General features: G+C 41.3%; 1 protein-coding gene across 2 annotated transcripts in view; it reads right to left on the bottom strand.

The window, feature by feature from the left end:
• Positions 1–18962, bottom strand: part of KSR2 (kinase suppressor of ras 2) — a 462507-nt gene extending 443545 nt beyond the window's left edge. For both annotated transcript variants that reach the window (XM_063454189.1, XM_063454190.1), the window contains exon 1: positions 18760–18962. In XM_063454189.1, the coding sequence (XP_063310259.1) occupies positions 18760–18936 (177 nt within the window). In that variant the 5' untranslated portion in view covers positions 18937–18962. The remainder of the gene's footprint in view (positions 1–18759) is intronic.
• Between the last annotated feature and the right edge of the window lie 3717 nt (positions 18963–22679).

Genomic DNA, 22679 nt, shown 5'->3' with positions numbered 1-22679 from the left:
AGAAAAGGTTTTTTTTACAGTAAGAGCAATAAGGATATGGAATTCTTTGCCTGAAGAGGTGGTTTTGTCAGAGTCTATACAGATGTTTAAACTGCAATTGGATAAATACTTGGGGTAATAGCTGCTTGATCCAGGGAGACATCTGACTGCTATTTTGGGGTCAAGAAGGAATTTTTTCCTAGTTTGTTGCAAAATTGGAAGCGCTTCAGACTGGGTTTTTTTTTTGCCTTCTTTTGGATCAACAGCAAAAGCATATGTGAGGAAGGCTGAACTTGATGGACGCAAGTCTCTTTTCAGCTATGTAACTATGTAACTATGTAACCCTACAGATTGTGGATTATAGTCATAAGGTGTGCGTTCTTGGTGTCTATTAGGTCCTTTACTCCAAATGACCTTCACTGGAAGGCCACTGTGCATCTTAGCATTGTTGCTAATCTATTGCCATTTTAAATGTACTTTCAGAAGGATAATATAGCATCTCACGCAGCATATACTATATTAAGTTGCTTCCACAAACTTGACAGCGACTTCCGTTTAACCCAAAGGCCTTCACAGTCCCCATGTAAAAGGTAATTGTATAATTTCTAATTCATTGATATGAGTGAATTGGCCAGATGTCAAAATAATTCTTTAATAGAGTACTTGCAGTATGAAGTGCAATCTGAGGTTTGCAGAGTCAATGTGTGGCCTAAATCTGCAAGATAATTATACTACAAACTGAGAAATGATCACATTCTCTTATGGAATGTAGCTAGCACCTTGTGAGTCCATGCAAGGCTAAAGTGGGTTCTATGTGAGCCAGATCTACCTAGTAAAGGCCTTGAGAGTTTATATGTTTGGATAAACTTTCCAAATGATTTTAGATTTTTGGATAAGCTTTTAAAATATTTTCAATATATTGAAAGATTTAAAAATATATTATATATAATAAAATTTATCGAATTTTTTTTTTAAATATTAAATTGTTTTTAAAGTTTTTTCAATCATTTTAAATAATTTGAAAGGCTTATCCAAAAATATTAAATCAAGATCTCAATTTGACATTGTTGGATAAGCTTTCGAAATGATTTAATAATTTAGGATACACTTTTCAAATTATTTTTTCGACTTATTTTTTTATAACATAAATGAAAAAGATATGTCATGTATTAAATAAGTATATCCATAAATAAACAATATCAAAATATTACTAAAGTAAAACATTTTTTTTTAACTTTTTTGGGAGAAGGAATGCAGTAACAACACCTTCTAATATATACAGTGAGTAGCTGCATGGGGACAGAGATGGCACTGGTAAGCTTTTTGGTGGAAAAGCTGGCACTGTAGTTAGTGGGTGACTCGATGGGCATTCTCTTTAGTAATTCCCCCTGATCATTCCATAGAAAACATTGATAATCCCACTTAATCTCAATTTTAAAACTGAACTCGGAGAGTATGCCAGTAAAAGATTTACTTGATATGTTTCACGGTTCAGATTCCAAGTCACATATTGCTTCCCATTGGGCATTCCATTGTATCATTACCTGTCATTCCATAGAAAAGAGCTATAATCCCAGTTACTCTTAATTTTACAATCTGCTGCTGTACTTGGGGAACGCCTCTGGTAAAGGTTAATTTGCTATGTAACACAGATTTGCCTGCAAATGAGTTTGTGTTGCTTCCCATTATACTCTCTGGGCATTCTCTTTAGTAAATCACCCTTGTCATTCCATAGAAACCAATGATAATCCCACTTAATCTCGATTTTAAAAATTGCCACTGAATCTGGAGAGTATGCCAGCAGAAGATGTATTTGATATGTCTAATAGTTCTGTCTCTAATTTAAATAGTTTGTTTTCATTATTCTCTATGGGCATTCCTTTCTGCCCCATTATTCTCTATGGGCCTTCCACTGCCCTGGTAAAGTCTATGGGCATTCTATACAGTCATTCCTTTTAGTAGGTCCCTCACTTGAAGCTCTCAATTGTGGGTGCTGCCATGTTAGTTCTGTCTTCCATCTTCTTTACTTAGTGTTTTATCTGCCAGGAGCCAGGTCAATATCGTATTCTCACACATGTATCTGAATACAAAAGAAGCCTACAGAGGACTTTCCATAGATCTACTAACGCAATGGGTGACTAGATGTCTGTTTCTCACAGCTGCTGCCTGCTACAGCCATGGGAACTGGCCAAATCTGACGTCATTTTTGACAAGTTTTGTTAACTTTGGCTTTGTCCATAAGACAAGGCACTCATTTGTTTTTTGATAATTTTTTTTTTTATTCTTTATTTTTGTCGTGCAGGTGTTAACAGCAAAACATGGGAGAGACATATTATCCATAAACACACATATCATGCCGAATATTGAGCAAAACATAAAGTATGGTTCATGCTAGCTAGTTGCTAAACAAATGTGCTAACTAGGAGCTACTAGACAAATCATTTCAGAGTACGTCTAATGGTGGATACCTAAGTGAAACAATATACATCTGCACTTTTTAGGTTAACGGAAACAATCCATATCAAAACTGCTAATGCAAAATAAACTATAGTACCACTGGGTGCCTACAGTGAAAATAGACATGAAGAAATCCCTGCAATACTAATGGAACATGTACTAAGAATGCATATTAAGTGAGAGATCCCTGGTACTTAGCCAACGTACACCATACAATGTAGAGTTTATGGCAGAGTGTTATTGCTCAAGTCCCAGAGAGCGACAACCCACCAGCCCCAGGCTCTTGCACAGTCCAGCGCACTTTGCCCACCGGTGCAATCGCGTCCTGCAACTTGAACGTGGGCTCGGTATCTGCCACCAAACTGCTGCTTGCCATATTGAATTTCTGCCTTCCAAGAATGTGACCCATGCTTAGGGTGTCCACCCTCATTGGACTGAGGCCCTGGTGAGTGACGGTTGCTCACAGAACTGAGCCTCCGGGCTTGAGACGCCAGACACTTCTTATTCCTCAACCTCCTCCCTGTCGGAGTGAGCCGCCTGGAAAGAGGTATTTGGCGCTTTGTACTTTTCCGCCTTTTTTTAGCACCAGGGGAGGGTAAGCAAGAGCAGGCTCCCTACATATCCCTACATCTTCCCTACATCTTCCGTCATTCTTTTCATTTAAGTGTCAATGAGGTGACATTTCCATGCCCATTGTTCTAAGTAGTTTTTTTCCTTTCTTGGTTTCTTTGTTTATGTGTTTATTTTATCCTGCTATTCATTTATGAGTGCATTACTATTATATATTTGATTGGGTCTGATCTCAATCCATTCCCCAAAATGGAAGTCATTTGCTTCATTACAAATGCTATTACTTTTGATATCTTCGAGCATTGCCTAATTTGAGTTATAGACAGTCCTGAGATTCCATTAATTAATCTGAGTGATTAATTAATCACTCAGGGATTTTAGTACACTGCGGCGGCCATCCTGGAATGGTGTTCAGACCCACAAGATTATCTGCTTATTTTACTTGTATGTAGTTGTGTTGTACTTGCATCAGGTTTGCACCACAGTGGGGACCGGAATAATCCCCACCGGTCCAAAGGAGGGGGGAGGGAAACAGGGCCCAAAACAAGATATAAGTGCATTAGGGGAAGGAGCGGCCGTCCCCTCCACCCTGCCTGACACTGTAGGCCTCTGAGGCAAATTGAGCTGGGGGCTTGTAGACTTTCCTCTGAGACTCAATCAGACTTTCGGTATGGTTCAGGTAGGTAGTGTAGACAAGTTTGCCTTCCAAAATTGGGTTAAATACCGCTGCGGTATGTTTAGTTTCAGTTGTCCAGCAAGAAGCCCATGCTACACACGTCTGCCTCATTTCGCTGCCAGGCCCCGTCTCCCGTCTTTTGATACTTTTGAGACTTTTATGTTTCATAATGTAAAATTTATTGCACCTTTAAGAGGCATTATACATTTTACAGGTATTAAACAGTTAAAATAATCACTATTTAATAGATATACTCACAATGAAACGTGCATGCATTTAATTATGCATTTTTTCATTGAGTATATATCTAAAAACAGCCTGCAAAAGTTGCAGATCTCTTATCTGCTGCATTTGCAAACCTTCCCCTTCTAACCACGCCCAGACTTTCTATGGCTGTCCAATCACAGACTTCCAAATGCTGCTCAATGCGAAGTCTTTGCAAGGCAGGTGCTCTGAGCAATTACTGCCTTTCGAGTTTAGCTCCACTGAGCTAACCAAAACAGGAAGTAACAGGTTGGACAGCCGGCGGGATGGAATAAGGCTCATTTATAAGAGTGCCAATTGCTATTGGACCAAATTAAAACTTTTGTAAAATGAAAAAAAGAGGACACAGTCTTCACAAATAAAGCAATTCAGCAAACTTTTTTCTTTTTTAGCAAATTAAATTTCTTTTTTTTATTGCACAATTTTGTTACAAGGTGCAAAGACAAAAGACAATAAACGTTTATGCATACAAATATAATAATAAGTTACATTTTGGCCTAGTATCAATAGTACTTTTCTGCTGTGTCATCTCCTCGTAATTAATTTATTAGGTTCTATTTTATCTAATTTTATTTCCTAGAATGCATAAATAAAAGTTTTCTCTTGACCATAGAATAAGGAACAGAGTAAGGGGGGAAAAACCTGCGCGTCCAAAGACTTCCCTGAGCTTTACGCTTTTTTATTCCACAGTGTCTTGGAATATATTTTGCCATAAGTAGTTGAGAACGTAATTGGTGTTTTATTTTGATCAGTCAGGTTTAGAAGGGTTTTTTCCAATTCCTTGCAATAATCAGCTTTGCTGTAAGCATATGTAAAAATAAGTTCAGATTTAAAAAATGTTTTAATGCAAGGTATGTTAAGGTGTAAAAGCGTCAGATCTGGTCTTAAGGGAATTGTACATTTTAAGATTTTATTTAATTTTTCTCCAATGTCCTGCCATAATTCTTTGATAATTGGGCAGTCCCACCAAATATGGAGGAAATTTGCCACCTTTGCCCCGCATCTCCAGCAGTCAGAGGGTTCAGTGGGAACGATCTTGTTAATGTTTTTTGGAACTAGATGCCATTTATTTAAAAAGTGTAGCTCATTTAAGGTTAAACAGTGGATATTTTTTATTTAAAGTTTGTATTGAGTTACACCAATCTTTAAAGGGAATTTGTACACCCAAATCCCAACTCCATTTCGGTAGTGCTGACAAGTATAGTTTGTTTTTTACCAATTTATATTGTAGAAAGTTGGATTTCGAAATTCATTTTTTAGTATCCTTAATGTTAATAATTTGTTCGAAATATCTTACATTTTCCTGTTCTGACTTTAAGATAATCAAAGAAATCCTTATTTGTGAGCCCTGATGTTGATATTAAGTCTAAAAAGGTTCTGATTTTTTCTGATATACTTAGATCTGCTACCATTTTAATACCATTGTATGGCCATGAGGATATAGTGATATCAGGCAGTAGATCATTTAATAATTCTATTTTGAGAGATGGTAGAATTTTCTCTCTTAAGTCCAACTTCAGTTTAATTTCGTACCAATTTATCAGTATGTGATTTAAGGAAAGGATTCCATGAAAAAAGTTAAATGTTTTAATTGTTTGGTAAGGTATCCAAAAGATTGAAGATACAGATTTAAAGGAGCCTATTCTCTAGGATTCTAGTTTGTACCAGCTATCCTCTAAGGATGATTCATGAAAGGTTTGTATTGCATATGTTAAAAGAGTAGCCCGAACGAATCTTACCAAAGATGGAATTCCTAAATCTCCATCTCTTATTTTCTTTGACAGTATTTTGGAGCTTATTCTGGGTCTTTTTTTGACCATATACCTTTAGAAAAAGAGGACTGTAATAGATTGATCCAACTTAAAGTGATGTTGCATGGAATTAGGCTTACAATATATGTTAGCTTGGTGATGACGTATGCATTTATAGTATTAATCTTGACCCAGCACAATAGTTCTTTTTTACAGTTTACTTTTAATCTCCATACAAGTGAGTGAAATATTCCTTTGCCCAAAGAATGTCAAAACTCTCCATGATCCTGGCTTTCATCTGTGAAGTTAAAGAAAAAACGGGAGCGCAGTTGTTTTAGAAGTATATAATTTGTAGTTTGAAAGTCACACTTCAGCAAACTTAATCAGACACTATAGTCACCAGAACAACTAAAGCTTAATGTGGTGGTTTTGGTGAACTTAGTCAGTCCCTGCAGGCTGTTTGCTGTAAACACTGCCTTTTCAGAGAAAAGGAACTGTTAACAATGCTGCTTAGAAACACCTCTAGTGGCCACTCCTCAGATAGTCACTAGAGGCGCTTCCTGGTTCAGAGCTGCACACTAAAATAGGTTGAGTTATTACTATATATAAGGGGGGCAAGGGGGAGGGCAGGGGGGTTTAAATAGTGTATTTAACACTATAGTTTTATGCATACACGTTTGCGTTCCTGACCCTATAGTGTTCCTTTAAGTGCTTTAGGTGTTTGAAATGGTCATTTAGCCAACTCTCGAAGAAAACTGAGGGAAGGATAAAAAAAAACAAAAAAACTTTTATAATTCCAGATGTCTGGTTACGTGATTTCCTCATCAGTGGCTCAAATATTGTTGTGTCTAGCTTTGATAAGGATTGGCTCCCTCAACCTGCTCACAGCATTTTTGACTTTGCTACTACTGCTTTTAATAATTATTGAGGATTCCAGGCTTTGTTTCTTTTTTGGGGGCAAACATGGGTCATTCCTCCATTTCGCTCGCTATGTACTTTCAAAGACTTGAGTTATTACTTCTGAAATAAAAAATTGTAATTGCTCCATAAGATCAATTATATGAGCACCAGTTTAGTAGGTACTTATGGACTCCAAACTATTATACTTCAATACAGATAAATACATTCTGCTTAAAAAAAAACTAATTTGAGATCTCCTAACGTTTCCTGTAGAAGTTAGGGTCTCTACATAATTATACATATAACTGCCATTAGGTGGTCTCTTTTCTTCTCGTCCCTACTTCGTATCAACTTCAAATATAAAGGTAGAATAAATACTACATATACTGTGTTTTATACATAACTGCTGAGCTTCTTCCTTTATACATAATAAACAATAACAGAAATGTATGGATATTCTCCTAATAAATCCAGCAGGAATGGAGTAAAGTGAGGAAAAGAGGCAGTAATAGATCACATCCCAAATTTTAAAATGAGTGATCAAGTAGTGCAGGTAAAAACAAATCATTCAATGGTTTATTTACTAAATAATGCAGTATAGAAACTGAAAAGCAAACTATACACAATAAGAACTGATTTTGCAAAATTCTCCAAAGCAGCTAGAGTTACAACTTGGATATATTAGGTTAACAATTGCAATTTGTTTTTTAATTTACTACAATTTAGCGCTCTTGTAAATGTATTTTTTTTTAAACTCTACATTCGGGGCGGAGCCTGCGCTCGAGCTGCATGGATGTGTAGAGACGGAGCTCCCCGGCTAACGGCTACCTAAGCGACGACTACAGCAACTTTTAAGCACGAAAATACACTTAAAACCGGTATTACCGACATGGCACAGAGAGGAGCGAGGAAAACGACGGAAGCAAGGGAGAAACACTCCTTTTTCGCCACGAAACCAGCGGGCAAGAAAGCACCGGCACAAACACTCCAAGATGGCGACGGCAGTGGAGACGACAGGGATCTGTCTCGCCCACAATCCCCACAGGACACTCTCCAAATCCAGGGAGAACAGTTCCAACGAATGCTGGATGAGATGGCAATGAAGATACAAGCCACAGTGCAATCCACTATAGCGGATCTCAGGAGGGACATTCAAGATCTCGGCAACCGCACGGCTCACATAGAAACCGAGATGGCCGACTACGCTGCCGCCCACCACAGCATGGCACAGCGCGTAGAAGAAATGGAGGAACAGTTAACAAAACAAGAACTGAAAGCCATAGATCTAGAAGACAGATCTCGACGCCAGAATCTGAGAATCAGAGGGATCTCTGAAGAAGTACAGGCAGCAGACCTAGTAGCTTATCTAATGAGCTTATTCCACGCTTTAGCTCCCGACATCCCGTCTAACATGCTGCTCCTGGACAGGGCCCATAGGGTGGCAAAACCACAACACATTCCTGCATCTACAGCTAGAGATGTGCTTACTAAGGTACACTACTACCATGTGAAAGAAGTCATCCTCCGGTCTAGACGTCCACCACAAGATCTCCCAGAGCAATACAGATCGATACAAGTGTACGCAGACCTCTCTGCAGATACTTTACGGCGGAGGCGAGACTTCAAGGAAATAACTTCAGAACTGCGGAAAAGAAACATTCCGTATCGATGGGGTTTCCCCATTAAGCTGCTAATATCCAAAGATGGGAAGACGCACACTGCCATGGATGTGGCAGCAGGCACCCGCCTGTTGAGAAATTGGGTCTTCCTCGCACCTACCACGACTGACCAGCTCACCTGACCCGCGGAGAGCCAGCCGGGCTGGAAGACGGCCAAGCAATCCAAACCAGGGAGAGTGCAAACGAACAAATAACGACAGAGGCTGGATGCCGGTAACTCGGTACCACTCCGGGGCCATTGAACTCTTTCACTTGAGAAGTCACGCGACCTACAAAAGCCACGGAAGACCCTTTCGGACTTAAGGGCTATACCACACACAGGACTTGGTCTCAACCTGGGTAATATACCTCTCTTAAGTCTCAGGGTGGGATCTATGCTGGTTAATTGGAAATTATGGGGAACCTCACTACAGGAGAGAGTAGACGGTGGGAGGAATTAAGACGAGGTTAAACAGAGGGGGTTAGGGGTAGAACCAAGAAAAGGGTCAAGACAACCCCTCTAGGTCACAGTTACCGCAGATGCACCCCCCCCAAGTAAAGGTGTACCCCCAAACTACTCAGGGGACGCTCCATAATGGTAATGGATCAGACAAGAGGGCCATAGACCAGTTCAAGATCCGTACCCATGCCACAAGTATTGTAGGGGCTGTGATACTACCTCACCTTTTCATAAGACAGGTAACAACTGTAAGAGCCGGAGGCAGGGGCTCCTCGGTCACCTGGGTGTCCGGGGGCTCGACCTGGATCCATTCACGCCCCAGAAGGACATAGCTAGTGGGAGAAACTAGTAAAGTAGACTAACTGGTAAAATCCTCCCCAGGGTTCTTTGCGGGGGGAGATGCTGTTGTTGAATTTATGTTTATGTATATATGTTAATAGTTTTTTTACTTTGGCAAGGTCTATGCTCACACACAGATTTCTATACAAACACTATAGCAAAAACACTCTTGAGACACTCATTACTGAAGAGAACACGCACTCGCAACTAGGTAATAGGGAGTATGGGGGAACAGCTAAAACCCCACGCTATCAAATGGGCGACTTTCTTTGTCAACACAAACTACTCCCTCTCCAGGCCCCCCACGGCCCACCTACAAGATACACCACAAGAGTACAAAGCGTTAATCACCCTTTACATTCAGTCTAAAACTTTATTCTCACAATGTACAGAGTCTCAATATACCTTTTAAGCGTCACGCTCTAGAAAGAGAACTCAGAAAAATGCAAGCAGACATCATATATCTGCAAGAAACACACTTCAGAACGGACGCCTACCCACCAATAGGCATCAGGTCATACCCTCACCAGCTCCATGCCACGACCTCGCAAAAATCCAGAGGAGTGTCGATCCTCCTCAGCAAAGACCTCACAGTGAAAACAAATGCCCACATCATAGACCCGAGAGGCCATTACATTATTTGTCAATGCACCATAAATGACCTAGATTACACATTGGTAAATATATACTCCCTGAACGTCAACCAGAGGAACTTCCTCCACGGAGTTCTCGTGAAAACAGATAAAGTAAGGAAAGGCACACTAGTGATCAGTGGAGACCTCAACCATGTCCTAGACCCTATAATGGACTCCACCAGACCGCCCACCACCTCTCAGTATAACACCCTCAAAAAACACAGCAAAGCTCTCAGGACACTGCTGGCCACCTTTGGGCTCCGAGACGTGTGGAGGGCCCTGCATCCGACAGATAAAACATATACACACCACTCAAAAGTGCACAACACATATTCAAGAATTGATGGCTGTCTGATGCATGACTCCGCCATGACCCAAGTACTGAGCTGTGACATACAAACTATTAACTGGTCTGACCATGCCCCGATAATAATGACATTGGCTGGTGCATATGAATTCAAACATAGAAATCCCTGGCGCCTTAATGAGAGCCTACTCCGAGACACGGAATTCTGCGCAAAACTAGAGAACGAACTCAAACAGTACTTCGCCACAAACTCTACGTCTGTACAGAACCCACATATATTCTGGTTGGCCCACAAAGCAGTTCTCAGGGGTACACTTATAAGCAGGGCATCCTTTCTCAAGAAGCAGACAGATATAGAACTGACTCAAACCAAACAGAAGCTAGAACGATCCCACAGGGACAATCAAACACACCCAATGAGGGAACACAAGTTAAAAATAGCAGCCTTACAGGGAAAGCTCAGAGAGATTGGACTGCGCAAATTTGGACACATGCTGCACAGACTGGAATCGCACGCATACACCCAGGGGAACAAAGCCAGTAAACTCCTCGCCCAAAGACTAAAAGACAAACAACAACAATCACGCATAGCACACTTACTGAATGCGGCGGGACAGAACTGCACCTCGCAGAGGAGATCTGCAGAGAATTCGCACAATATTACGGCCGACTCTACAACCTAAAAGATGACCCAAACACCCCACACCCTTCTCCCGCGAGCATGCAGGCATACCTGGCGGACATCCCCCTACCAACTTTGACAGATCCCCACAAACTAAGCCTCCTGTCCCCTATCACAGAGTCCGAGGTGAGCGAATGCATTGATTCGCTACCGAAAGGGAAATCCCCGGGCCCTGATGGATACATTAACGAATACTACACCAAATTCAAACATCTTCTAACCCCACACCTCACTACAGCTTTCAACCACGCATTACAGACAGGATCCTTGCCCTCTGAATTCCTAGCGGTGAGGGTGATCACCCTCCCGAAGCAGGGCAAACCACCGACACTTTGTCAGAATTTTCGCCCAATATCGCTGTTAAACACCGACACCAAACTGTACGCCAAAATTTTAGCCTCACGACTCAAAACCATTCTGCCCACGATTATTTCAGACGACCAAGTCGGCTTCGTCCAGGGAAGACAGGGATCGGACAACATACGCAAAGTCATAGACATCTTGCAGACAATACACATGGATAAGAAACAAGGCCTCCTGATTTCCCTGGACGCAGAAAAGGCCTTTTTCTAGATGCTGTACTCGTAAAATTTGACTTCCCACAACAGTATATTACGGCGATAAAAGCCCTATACAGTGCCCCAAACGCAGCGGTGTCCACATCCGGTTTCCACTCAGACCCATTTGCCATCACCAACGGCACCAGACAAGGGTGCCCCTTATCTCCGCTTCTCTATGTTCTTGCCTTAGAACCGCTAGCGGAGGCGATTAGGCGCAACCCCAACATTCATGGGATACCTCTTCACGGGACTATAAAATAAACCTGTTCGCCGACGATGTCCTATTAACATTGTCCCAACCGAACGTATCTCTCCCCAATCTTCAAAAAGAACTTCACAACTATAACGCACAGTCATATTACAAACTCAACACTACAAAGACCCAGGCACTGGGGATAGGGATAGGGACAGACGACATGGACAAACTGAAAAGGTCGTTCAACTATGACTGGAGGCAGGACTACCTCACCTTTCTGGGGATCAAACTAACCAGCTCGCACAGAGCTCTGTTTAACATGAACTACCAAAAATTACACACGGACATAATAAACACTCTAAAGAAATGGGAAGGAGCATTTATATCCTGGGTAGGCAGATGCGCAGTCATAAAAATGATGGTTTTGCCGAAACTCTTATACCTCTTTCGTACTCTACCAATTAATGTCCCCACTAAATTTCTAAAATCCATACAGACGACGCTACTATGATTTTGCTGGCTACACAAGAGGCCCAGGGTCCCCTGGAGTCTCCTCTCACGCACGGTGAGAAGCGGAGGAATAGGCTTCCCACATATTAGGGAATACTATACACTCACCTAGCTAACATTATCAGCTGCCACGCCCAACCACAGACACCACAATGGGTGACGCTAGAGTCCTCCAGATTAGAGGGGAGACACCTGAAACACCTCATATGGGCCCCCAGGGCGGCCAGATCCTTATTTCCCAAGATTCTACCGACTACCAGACTCATGCTCTCATTGTGGGATAGAAATCGACATAGGGTTTGCTCACCAACTAAGTGGTTGCCAGCAACTCCGTTGAAAACACTACATGCTCTAAACCAATCCTTTGACTACAAGATATGGGCTTCCTATAACGCTACTCACTTACACCAACTTATTCACCATGGAGCCCTACAGAGCTTCTCAGACTTAAAGGCCCAACTCGAGATACCACAAACGGCCCACTTCTTGTACATCCAACTGTCCCACATAGTCAAAAACTAACATATCAGGCCATTAGGGGGATACACGTCAGGGCTCATGACACAATTTGAATGCAAATGCATTAGCCCCCAGCTTCAAAAAAGGACCCTCTCATTTTGTTACAACACTATCATGGGGGAACCACGTACACAACTCTGGAATTTCCAAAAGGAATGGCACAAGGACCTGGGAAAGGAATTGCCGTCCCATGAGTGGGACAAAGCCAGGGGTTCATCGATGTGTGCCTCACACCTTGAGACATCGAGGAAGATACTTTACAGATGGTATTTAACACCCAACAAACTAGCCAAAATGTACCAATCCTATACCAATATATGCTGGAGATGTCAGGGGACACCCGGCGACACGATCCATATATGGTGGAGGTGCCCACGTATTCAGAACTTCTGGAGCAAGGTGCAAAACATTATCAAGCGCAGCACAAATATACACATGCCACTAACAGTAGAGACCTACTTACTACACATTGTACCACCCAATCTCCCCAAACATGTTCGTAAACTGGTGTTCCTAATAGCGATAGCAGCACAAACGGTAATCGCCAGACACTGGAAGTCTGGCTTGACCCCAACATTGGAGGAACTACTAAATCTCATAACCGCAAATGTAACATACGAGCGGTTCGCTACAACCCATAGGAACACAGGGCATTCAATTATATGGATGTACGACATGTGGACCGAGTACAACTCCCACCTATCCCAGGAGAGGGGGAGAGAGCACATTGCCTAGCCGTTACTCTTGAGAACAATCACCTAGATGCTCGCAATCACACCCCGAGACGGGGTAAACATGAGACAGAAACACGAAGCAGCTAACATAGCACTTGCCATATCATGTACATAGTTTTATACCTTTGTAAATATGTTTCAGTGTATTTGTCTTGACTGGAACCACCGCTTCCTACGCTGGTACAACCTCACACTGGACCTCGTGAGATGTAATCTTAGAGGCAGAGACACCACAACATTTGTTGTAGTGGGATGAGGACATATACCTCTTGCACGCTACACAACACCCTCACACATCAAGTCCTCTCATAACCCCCCACCCCCCTTCCCTCCATATCCCACCCACAGACGTTACAACACAATGAAAACGGTAGTACACAACGAACAGCAAGAGGGTGCAGATATGATAAGATGCACATCATACAGGCCATGCTGTGTTAATTCTGAAAATGTAATTTGTCCATATGTACCGAATGTATGAAGCAAACATTCTTTCTACCTTCCCCTTCCCTTTTTGCCTTCTGTATCCCCTACTTTTCTGTACTAGACAAAACAATAAAAATTGTCAAATTTAAAAAAAAACCTAAAAACTCTACATTCACAAAAGGAATTTTACCTCTACTAATTCAGGTAAACAAGTTAAAGTGTCAACTCTACAAGTAATTAAGTCTTTAAAATGATTTATAGACAGGTGTTTTCATGCAAGACAATAGTAACTTTTATATGTCTTGAATAAATGTAGTAGTGACTTGGACAGTGAGTGAATACACACGTTAGTACTTAAGATAGATGTGAGGAAAGGGGATGGAATGAAGAAAGGCAACAGATGCTAAGGCCTCAATTTAACAAGCTTTAAAAGGATTCAATATTGTTAGAAAAAACTGTACAAGTGATTTATCTACAAAAATCCCTTAGGCTTTAAGGGTGACTTCTGCTGACAAATCATTAAGAAAGTTTTTCTATCAATATTCCTAAAACTACAGTGTATTTAACACTATCATTTTAGGAATAAACATTATGGTACTTAAAGAGCTATTATAAAAATACATATTAAAATATGTTATCTACAGTTTTTAAAACCATGCAGGGTTATTAAAGGAACACTATAGTCACCTAAATGAATTTAGCTAAATAACGCAGTTTTAGTGTATAGATCATTCCCCTGCAATTTCACTGCTCAATTCACTGTCATTTAGGAGTTAAATCACTTTGTTTCTATTTATGCAGCCCTAGCCACACCTCCCCTGGCTATGATTGACAGAGCCTGCATGAAAAAAACTGGTTTCACTTTCAAACAGATGTAATTTACCTTAAATAATTGTATTTCAATCTCTAAATTGAACTTTAATCACATACAGGAGGCTCTTGCAGGGTCTAGCAAGCTATTAACATAGCAGGGGATAAGAAATGTTTAATTAAACAGAACTTGCAATAAAGAAAGCCTAAATAGGGCTCTCTTTACAGGAAGTGTTTATGGAAGGCTGTGCAAGTCACATGCAGGGAGGTGTGACTAGGGTTCATAAAAAAAAGGGATTTAACTCCTAAATGGCAGAGGATTGAGCAGTGAGGCTGCAGGGGGCATGTTCTATACACCAAAACTGCTTCATTAAGGTAAAGTTGTTCAGGTGACTATAGTGTCCCTTTAAGTAAAGTGAAAATTCAAAGTGAATTTTAAATTGAAGGTCATGATAGCCAAACTGGAAAAATTCGAGAAGTCAGCAATGCTTCCAGTTTGACATTCACTTTGAATTCTCACATTAGTAAATACCCTAGAAGTAAGTAAATTGTAAGTTGCAATTAATTCCGGAGGTGTAAAGATAGTGTTGGTTAGAAAAATCTAGGTGTTAAAGCTAGAATTCATCCTATTCAGTCTTCTACCCTTCTGCTCCAGCTTTGAGTACCAGAAATGGTCATTGTAGCATTATAACTATCATACTTAAGAAATACGTTTTATTATCATTATCATTTACAAAATGACAACATATTCCACAATTTTACAAATGGGAATATAAAACAGGAGATGTCTGACAAACAAATGTAATGTTAACAGAACCAAGAGGTGACAATACAGTTGGTTTAAAAGTTCAGAGGTGTTGCCTACTGTTCATTGTGCAGTGTTCTGATCAAATAAATATTTTTGGACAGAGTCCCTTTCCAAATTTACCATGAGTGGCATAGTAAGGAAAGCAGTAATGACTTCAATTCAACAGGGTGATTACCTAAAGTGAGAATTCAATTTGAAATTAAACTTTAAGGCCAGAGAAGACAAACTAAAAAGCTATTTTTTTCAGTTTTGCTATTTGATTATTTTTATTTTGGATACTAAATTTAAAATTCACTTTGAATTGCCACTGAATTCTCACTTTACCGAATAAGCCTGTCAGTCTCCAAATGGAAGAAATTCCTTTATTTTTCAAGATTGTGCCATTATCATCTCTTAAATATTTTTTTTTCTGGATCTAAAACATGCATGCCTACAACTTTTTTTCAGCAAGAGAACAAAACACACACTCAAAAGGGTAAACAAGAAGCCCAACGTCATGGATGCGTTAACTGAAGCAGCCCTGCACATGCGAGGATCATGTGAGAATTGAATGGATAACAAAATTAGGGATATGGAGAAATCTAAAAACAATGTGGGGAAATGTGCATAAATCGTTGCCATTGCATAACTTCTTTCAGGACAAGAACAGCCAACCTGTAGCTTTTAAAGCTGATTCAACCAGAGCCTATACATCTAGCTCTCTTTCCATATTTGTACATTAAAGGAACACTATAGTCACCTAAATTATAGCTAAATAAAGCAGTTTTCATGTATAGGTCATTACCCTGCAATTTCACTGCTCAATTCACTGTCATTTAGGAGTTAAATCACTTTGTTTCTGTTTATGCAGCCCTAGCCACCTCCCCTGGCTATGATTGACAGAGCCTGCATGAAAAAAAAAACTGGTTTCACTTTCAAACAGATGTAATTTACCTTAAATAATTGTATCTCAATCTCTAAATTGAACTTTAATCACATACAGGAGGCTCTTGCAGGGTCTAACAAGCTATTAATATAGCAGGGGATAAGAACATCTTAATTAAACAGAACTTGCAATAAAGAAAGCCTAAATAGGGCTCTCTTTACAGGAAGTGTTTATGGAAGGCTGTGCAAGTCACATGCAGGGAGGTGTGACTAGGGTTCATAAACAAAGGGATTTAACTCCTGAATGGCAGAGGATTGAGCAGCGAGGCTGCAGGGGCATGTTCTATACACCAAAACTGCTTCATTAAGCTAAAGTTGTCCAGGTGACTATAGTGTCCCTTTAACATTTCATGTACATTTTTTTTTAAATGTACAATCCTGAACGTTAAGAAAAATAAGAAACAAGTTATCTAGATAGACTGAACATTATAAGGTAGCATGTTTCCACATAGCAAATAAAGTTTCTACTTTGAAGAAGGGAAAATAAAAGTTGCAATGTAATTAATTTAGTAAATAATACACAATAACAAATGTCACTTGAAAGAAGAACGATACAAAAGTGATACTTATAGCAGAAGAAATTTTGTAGAGATACAAAAGTGAGTAAATAATAAGGAGTCTGTTCCCTAAACAAAATGTGATGAAATGACAATCAGCCAAAGCAGACTAGCAGCAATACAAGACTTAGATTGACTGCAGACTGTTCCTAACCCTGCTGCATAGGCCTACATTTTTGCATGTGAAATCTTGCCATTTAGGGATTATGCCCATATCACTAATAATAAATGATCTCTTGTGTTTTCTTACGGGATGGGTTCTGGATATGGTTCCTTGCAGGTCTGTTAAATTGATCAGGGAGTAGGAAACTAGCAGGGTGCACATCAGGAGCAAATAGTTGGGCATTCATTTTTTTTTTTTTAATTTTGATGAAACTGATGACAACTTTAAGACGTGTTAGCTTTTCACAAACGGGCAACATACATTTACAATCTCCTAGGCTAGTTTTATATCTATTTCATAATAACCCTGTAGGGTAAAACACCAATTAATGAGAAATACACTGTTTATGCCGACCCATTGTTTCCTAGTTATTGTTGCACTAAAACCCAGTTTTTGTCTAGAACGGCAATCACTACATTTCACTGTTGCTCATACTTTATATGTTGAACTCAGACTTAGCAATGCTTTAGAGAGGGATTTCAAGTTAAAGAGAAATGGTCCATTGCTGCCTGGTGGTGTGTATTGTGTGTAATGCTATAAAGGCCATTGGCCAGCTAAAGACTAATGGCATTTCATCAAATTATCTCAGTGTCACATTAGGTCAAAGTTTAAACTGATGTATGCCCACTAGGGATAACATTGGTGGGGTAGGTCATTGGTCATGTTCTTTCTACCAAATATTTCTGTTCTGGGCTACCACAACACAGATTATTTCACTACATTAATTATATATCTTTATTACAAGACAACTGAAGATAGGAGAGAGGGAGAGAGAGTGTATATATGTATTTATGTGATGTGTAATAAAATTACATATAATCTCATGTGCTTCATAAAGCAAAACAATGAGCTATTATCGTACAAACATTAAGAATCACACTAACCACTGCTCCAGCTCTTTCCTCGTGTACATTAGCACTTAGTTACCTCAGTTTAGTGAATGTGGGTCAACCACAGCAAAGAAAATAAAAACAGCGAGATTGTACCACTTGCAAAAGTGTTGATGGATAAAACAAAGCTGTGTTGCTGGCATTAAACAGTTAAATATAATCCAGGTTATTTAAGAATTTAGCTGAAAGATGGATGGGGCTGTCCCACATGTATTCTATGTATCCAATTGGGTAACTCATATGAAATACTCTTACTGATAGATGACAACTGCTAGCCTAAAAAGGCCTATATGTGCTAACACAGCTGCCCACTCTTAACCTTTTCAGTGCCGGTGCCAGCAGGTTTTGTACACACCAAAGCTACATAATGAATGCAAACTGTTCAGTATCCCTGGCATTGCTCTGTTCTTTTCCGAATGCGTTTGTTGCAATACCCCTCCTCCTCCTCCTCTTCATCCCTTTTTGTGTTTCAATGTTTGGTGCCATAGCGATATAATAAATGCTAAATATCTGTGCTCCCTTATACAAAGCATGAGGGGAGGGGGGGTTATGGTATATATCTGCAATAAACCAGCAATGATCTATGGAAGGTGTGGGCTGAGGAAGATGAACAAGGGGTGGGGGTTGTATAGGAGCACTGCACAGTCTGTTACAGAGAAGCACCTTTGCGACCACCTGCAGAATGCGCAGGCTCACTGCATCTCAATGCAGCTGCTTAATTTATGGCACTGCACACCAAATATAAACAAACCCACTGCCAGCAAGGAAGGATCAGGGGGATGAGGTAAATAAAGAAAGAATTCTGGAACCATTGCAGTACGTGGGGTTAGAGTTGCAAAGGGCTATTTTACACCTGGGCACTCAAATAGTTAATGCCAATAAAAAGGGACAGTAAAATGATTCATGTAAAAGAATAAATCACCTGCACTCACAAAATAGAGCCATGTAGCATAGAGGAGCAGGATACCCCCGTGTCTCTCTTACCTCTAGTGTCCTGATTTCTTTCTGTGTCAGATCGTTGGAGGTGGCACATTTGGTCCGGAGCCCCTCCAGGTTGGAGATGCTGATGTCTATCATGTCCTGTACCATCTCGCACTGCTGCAGGGCTGTCTGCGCACTCAGGGGATGCTCATCGCCGCTGGATACATTGTCTTCATCCATTTCTTCCCCCACCTCTGCTCTGCAGTTACCCCCTTTTTTTCCCGTTTCTTCTCCCCCCCCCAAAAAAAAGAAATAAAAAAGGGGGGAACCTAACCCCCCCTCCCCACCCCCACACTAGATATCCTCCGTTTCAACACCCACACCCCCTTTTTAGCGTTTGCCCACCACCTCAATCTTCAAGACAGGTGCATGGATGGGGGCACCCCGGGTACAATGAGGCTGCATCAATTCTAGCCCCTGTGCACTGCCTTCATTAGAGTACCTCCCGCCGAGATGCTGTATCACACGAGCACCAAGCAGCGGTGCTGATGCTGCCAGCAGGGGAATAAATAAAGGAATAGCAGCTCTCTGTGCGCACAGGCAGTGGGTCTGTCTGCAAAGCTTCCAACGGGAACACAATAATACTGTCAGTAGGTGTCCGTCGCCTGAGCACAACCTGGGGACCAGCGTCACGCAGGAGCTCACACTTGCACTTATTACCAGAGTGCCCGTTCTATTATTATAGTCTGCTGCTGCAGGATTCCTGCTATCTCTCTTGTATTGTATGTGTTCTTTCTCAGAACGTTGCGGATTGTGGGGCGTGCAGGGGCTGGCCCTCAGAGGGATGGTGCATGGATGGCGGCCGGTGCTTGCTGAGTAAGTGTGCTGGAACCGGTGCCTGGTGCTGATGCCTGTAATGCTACTGCTGCATCCCCTCCTGCCTCACTCTGCACCGACATCTTGCCTGTCAATCAAGCGCGCCCTGGAAGCAACTAGGAGGAGGAGCGGGGCTCGGGGGACGGGGACGTGAACGCGCACCTGTCAGGGAGGACCAGAGTGTTTATGTACAGGGGAGATTCCTTCCCCCCTTGTTTAGGGGCCTGGCGGCGAGCAATCATGACTGCTAAAGTGACATTTAATAGGTTTGTCATTGTCATGGGAAAAGAGAGCTTGCCTTGCTTAGGCTAGCATTGGTGAAGAATTTCGTCCTCATCTATTGCCAAGATATAAAGCATTTACATTTTCATTTTTTTTCCATATTATTTTTTTGATTGTAATATTTACACCAAACACTCGAACTATATATTTTATTTTATTTTTTAAATAAAATTCGAATGCAAACATTCAGTGAATACTTTCTAAACCATTTAGTAATGGACTGAATAGAACTTTACAGGTAAATAGTCAGGTAACTCATTTAGCAACTCCCATCTACACCCAGGGATCTTTTCAGGTAACTGTAATCTCAGTTCATGCAAAATCCCTGTAGACTAATTCTACACTGAGGTTACCTGTACACTGGCCTGTGCATAAAGAAATCCCAGTAGGTTTATTATCTAATAAGTTAACTGCAAGGAATTGCCAAGGAACTGCAAATGCCCAGACTCAACTCAGATGGTCTCCAGCTCAGATGGGCTCCAGCTCAGGTTCTAGCCTAATTGTAGCAATCTTGTTATTAACTCACTAATTAGCAACTTAAAACCTGAGCCCACTGTTCTATATAGTAAGAAAGAGCAATCACATCACCACCATCTCTTCTCAATGTGGATATAAGAATATTCAGTTTTAGCAAATGTCTTATTCACCTACCTAGTTCATCCTGGTCATGTTCTGTGATTCATATCAAATACAATTTTATCTATCTACAAACCATGATAGAAACTTTTAAATGGCTCTCTCGTAAATTTAGGGTTAGATGAAAAATCTTCACTATCTACATCAGGGGTGCTCAATACATTTTTCCAGTGGAACCCTTTGACGTAGTGTATCAACCCCCTCCCCTCTTCTCCCCCCCCTCCCTCACCCCCAAAAAACCTTTCAATTAGCATTTTTTTTATGTTTTACTATATACACACTAATAGTAAACATATTGTAGTACTTAGGAGCAGGTGTGCTTTTGTTTGTAGAGTTGGTGTTTGTATATCATTTTAGCATTTTAATACAGGGGTATGCTTTGTATGTAATGTTTGCATTTGAGTTTAGGGGTTTGTTTGGATGTAGTGTTGGCTTTTAAATGCATGTGTGTAGTATTGGTGTTTGAGTGAAGGGTGTGTTTGTATATAATCTTGGGGTTTTAATTCAGGAGTGTTTTTGTATGTAATGTTTGTGTTTGCAGGGGTGTGTGTTGGCATTTAATTGTCACATTCATACTTACACAGATATACATACACATTAACACAGAGATACACACAAACACACTTCACATATACACACATCTATAAACACACAGACACAAAGATACACACTGACACATGAACACATCTTGACACACAGATGCACACACTGACGCAGATACACACATATACACAAACACAGACACATAGACACACTGGTGCATACACACACTCAGATTCACACAGTGACACACGCACACCTTAACACACAGATACCCATAGTGACACTCAGACACACACACTTAGATACACACAGACACCGTCAGATACACACACTTACACACACACACAGACACACTTACACACAGATCCGCACACTGACATGCACACACACACTGGCACATACACACACTCAGATACACACAACTTAACACATAGATACATTGAAAGATACACACACTGACACTCAGAAACACACTGACGCACAGATAGACACACTGGTGCATACACACAGATACACACGCTTAGATACACACAGGGAAACATACACACTGACACACACACAGGCACATACACTGGCACACACCTTAACACACAGATACACACTGAAACAGTGGCAGAACTACCGCGGTCACAGGGGTCGCAGGTGCAACCGGGCCCATCCCTCCAGGGAGCCCAGCCGCTCTGCAGACCCCTGCAACCACGGTGCCTGCCGTGGTATAACCACCAGGGTCACATTGAAGGGGCCCATTGGGTGGCCCATGCTGTTAGGGCCACCCGATGTTATGTATTTCCAGAGTGCCCGGTCAGCGCTGCGGCGCTTTAACAGCTTCACCGGGCCCCCTTTAAAGGTAAAGGTCACAGGCTGGGATGAAATGACTGCCCCGGTCACTCCTCCCAGCTTACACAGGGAGCCACACAGGAGGAAGGAGAGGAGGGTGTCAGAGTGGGAACTCCCATCAGGCTGACCCACTAGACCCCAGGGAAAATCACTCTCTGTATGTATGTGTGTGTGTATGTCTGTGTGTCTGTATGTATGTGTGTGTGTGTCTCTGTGTGTGTGTGTCTGTATGTATGTGTCTCTGTGTGTATGTGTGTGTGTATGTGTGTGTTTGTATGTATGTGTTTGTATGTATGTGTGTGTGTGCCTATAAGTGTGTATGTGTGTGCATATGTGGGGAGAGGAGGGGGAAACGTATGGGAGGGGGGCGATAGACATAGGGGGAGGGTGGCGGGGGTAGAAGTACAGGGGGAGGCCCCAGGGAAATCTACGCACCGGGGCCCCGCAGTTTCTAGTTACGCCTCTGCACTGAAAGATACAAACAGTAACACTCAGATACACAGAGTGACACACACGGTCAGATATACACTGGCGCATGCACTCAGATACACACTGACACAAATACACACAGTGACACTTACACACAGATACACAGTGGCACATACACACACAGTGACACATACACTGACACACAGATACACACAGTGACACATTAATACACACAGTGACCCATACACACACTAACACACAGATACACACACACTGTCAAATACACACATGTCATTTTATATATATATGCAGACCAACCCTTTCACTTGTCCCTCAATACTTCATTCTTTTGCACTACACCTTTTATTCACAACTGTGCA

Source organism: Pelobates fuscus, chromosome 5 (assembly GCF_036172605.1).
Source record: "Pelobates fuscus isolate aPelFus1 chromosome 5, aPelFus1.pri, whole genome shotgun sequence".
Classification (NCBI taxonomy): Eukaryota; Metazoa; Chordata; class Amphibia; order Anura; family Pelobatidae; genus Pelobates; species Pelobates fuscus.
The sequence above is the reverse complement of the archived record's forward strand: the minus strand, read 5'-3'. Positions and strand labels throughout refer to the sequence as shown.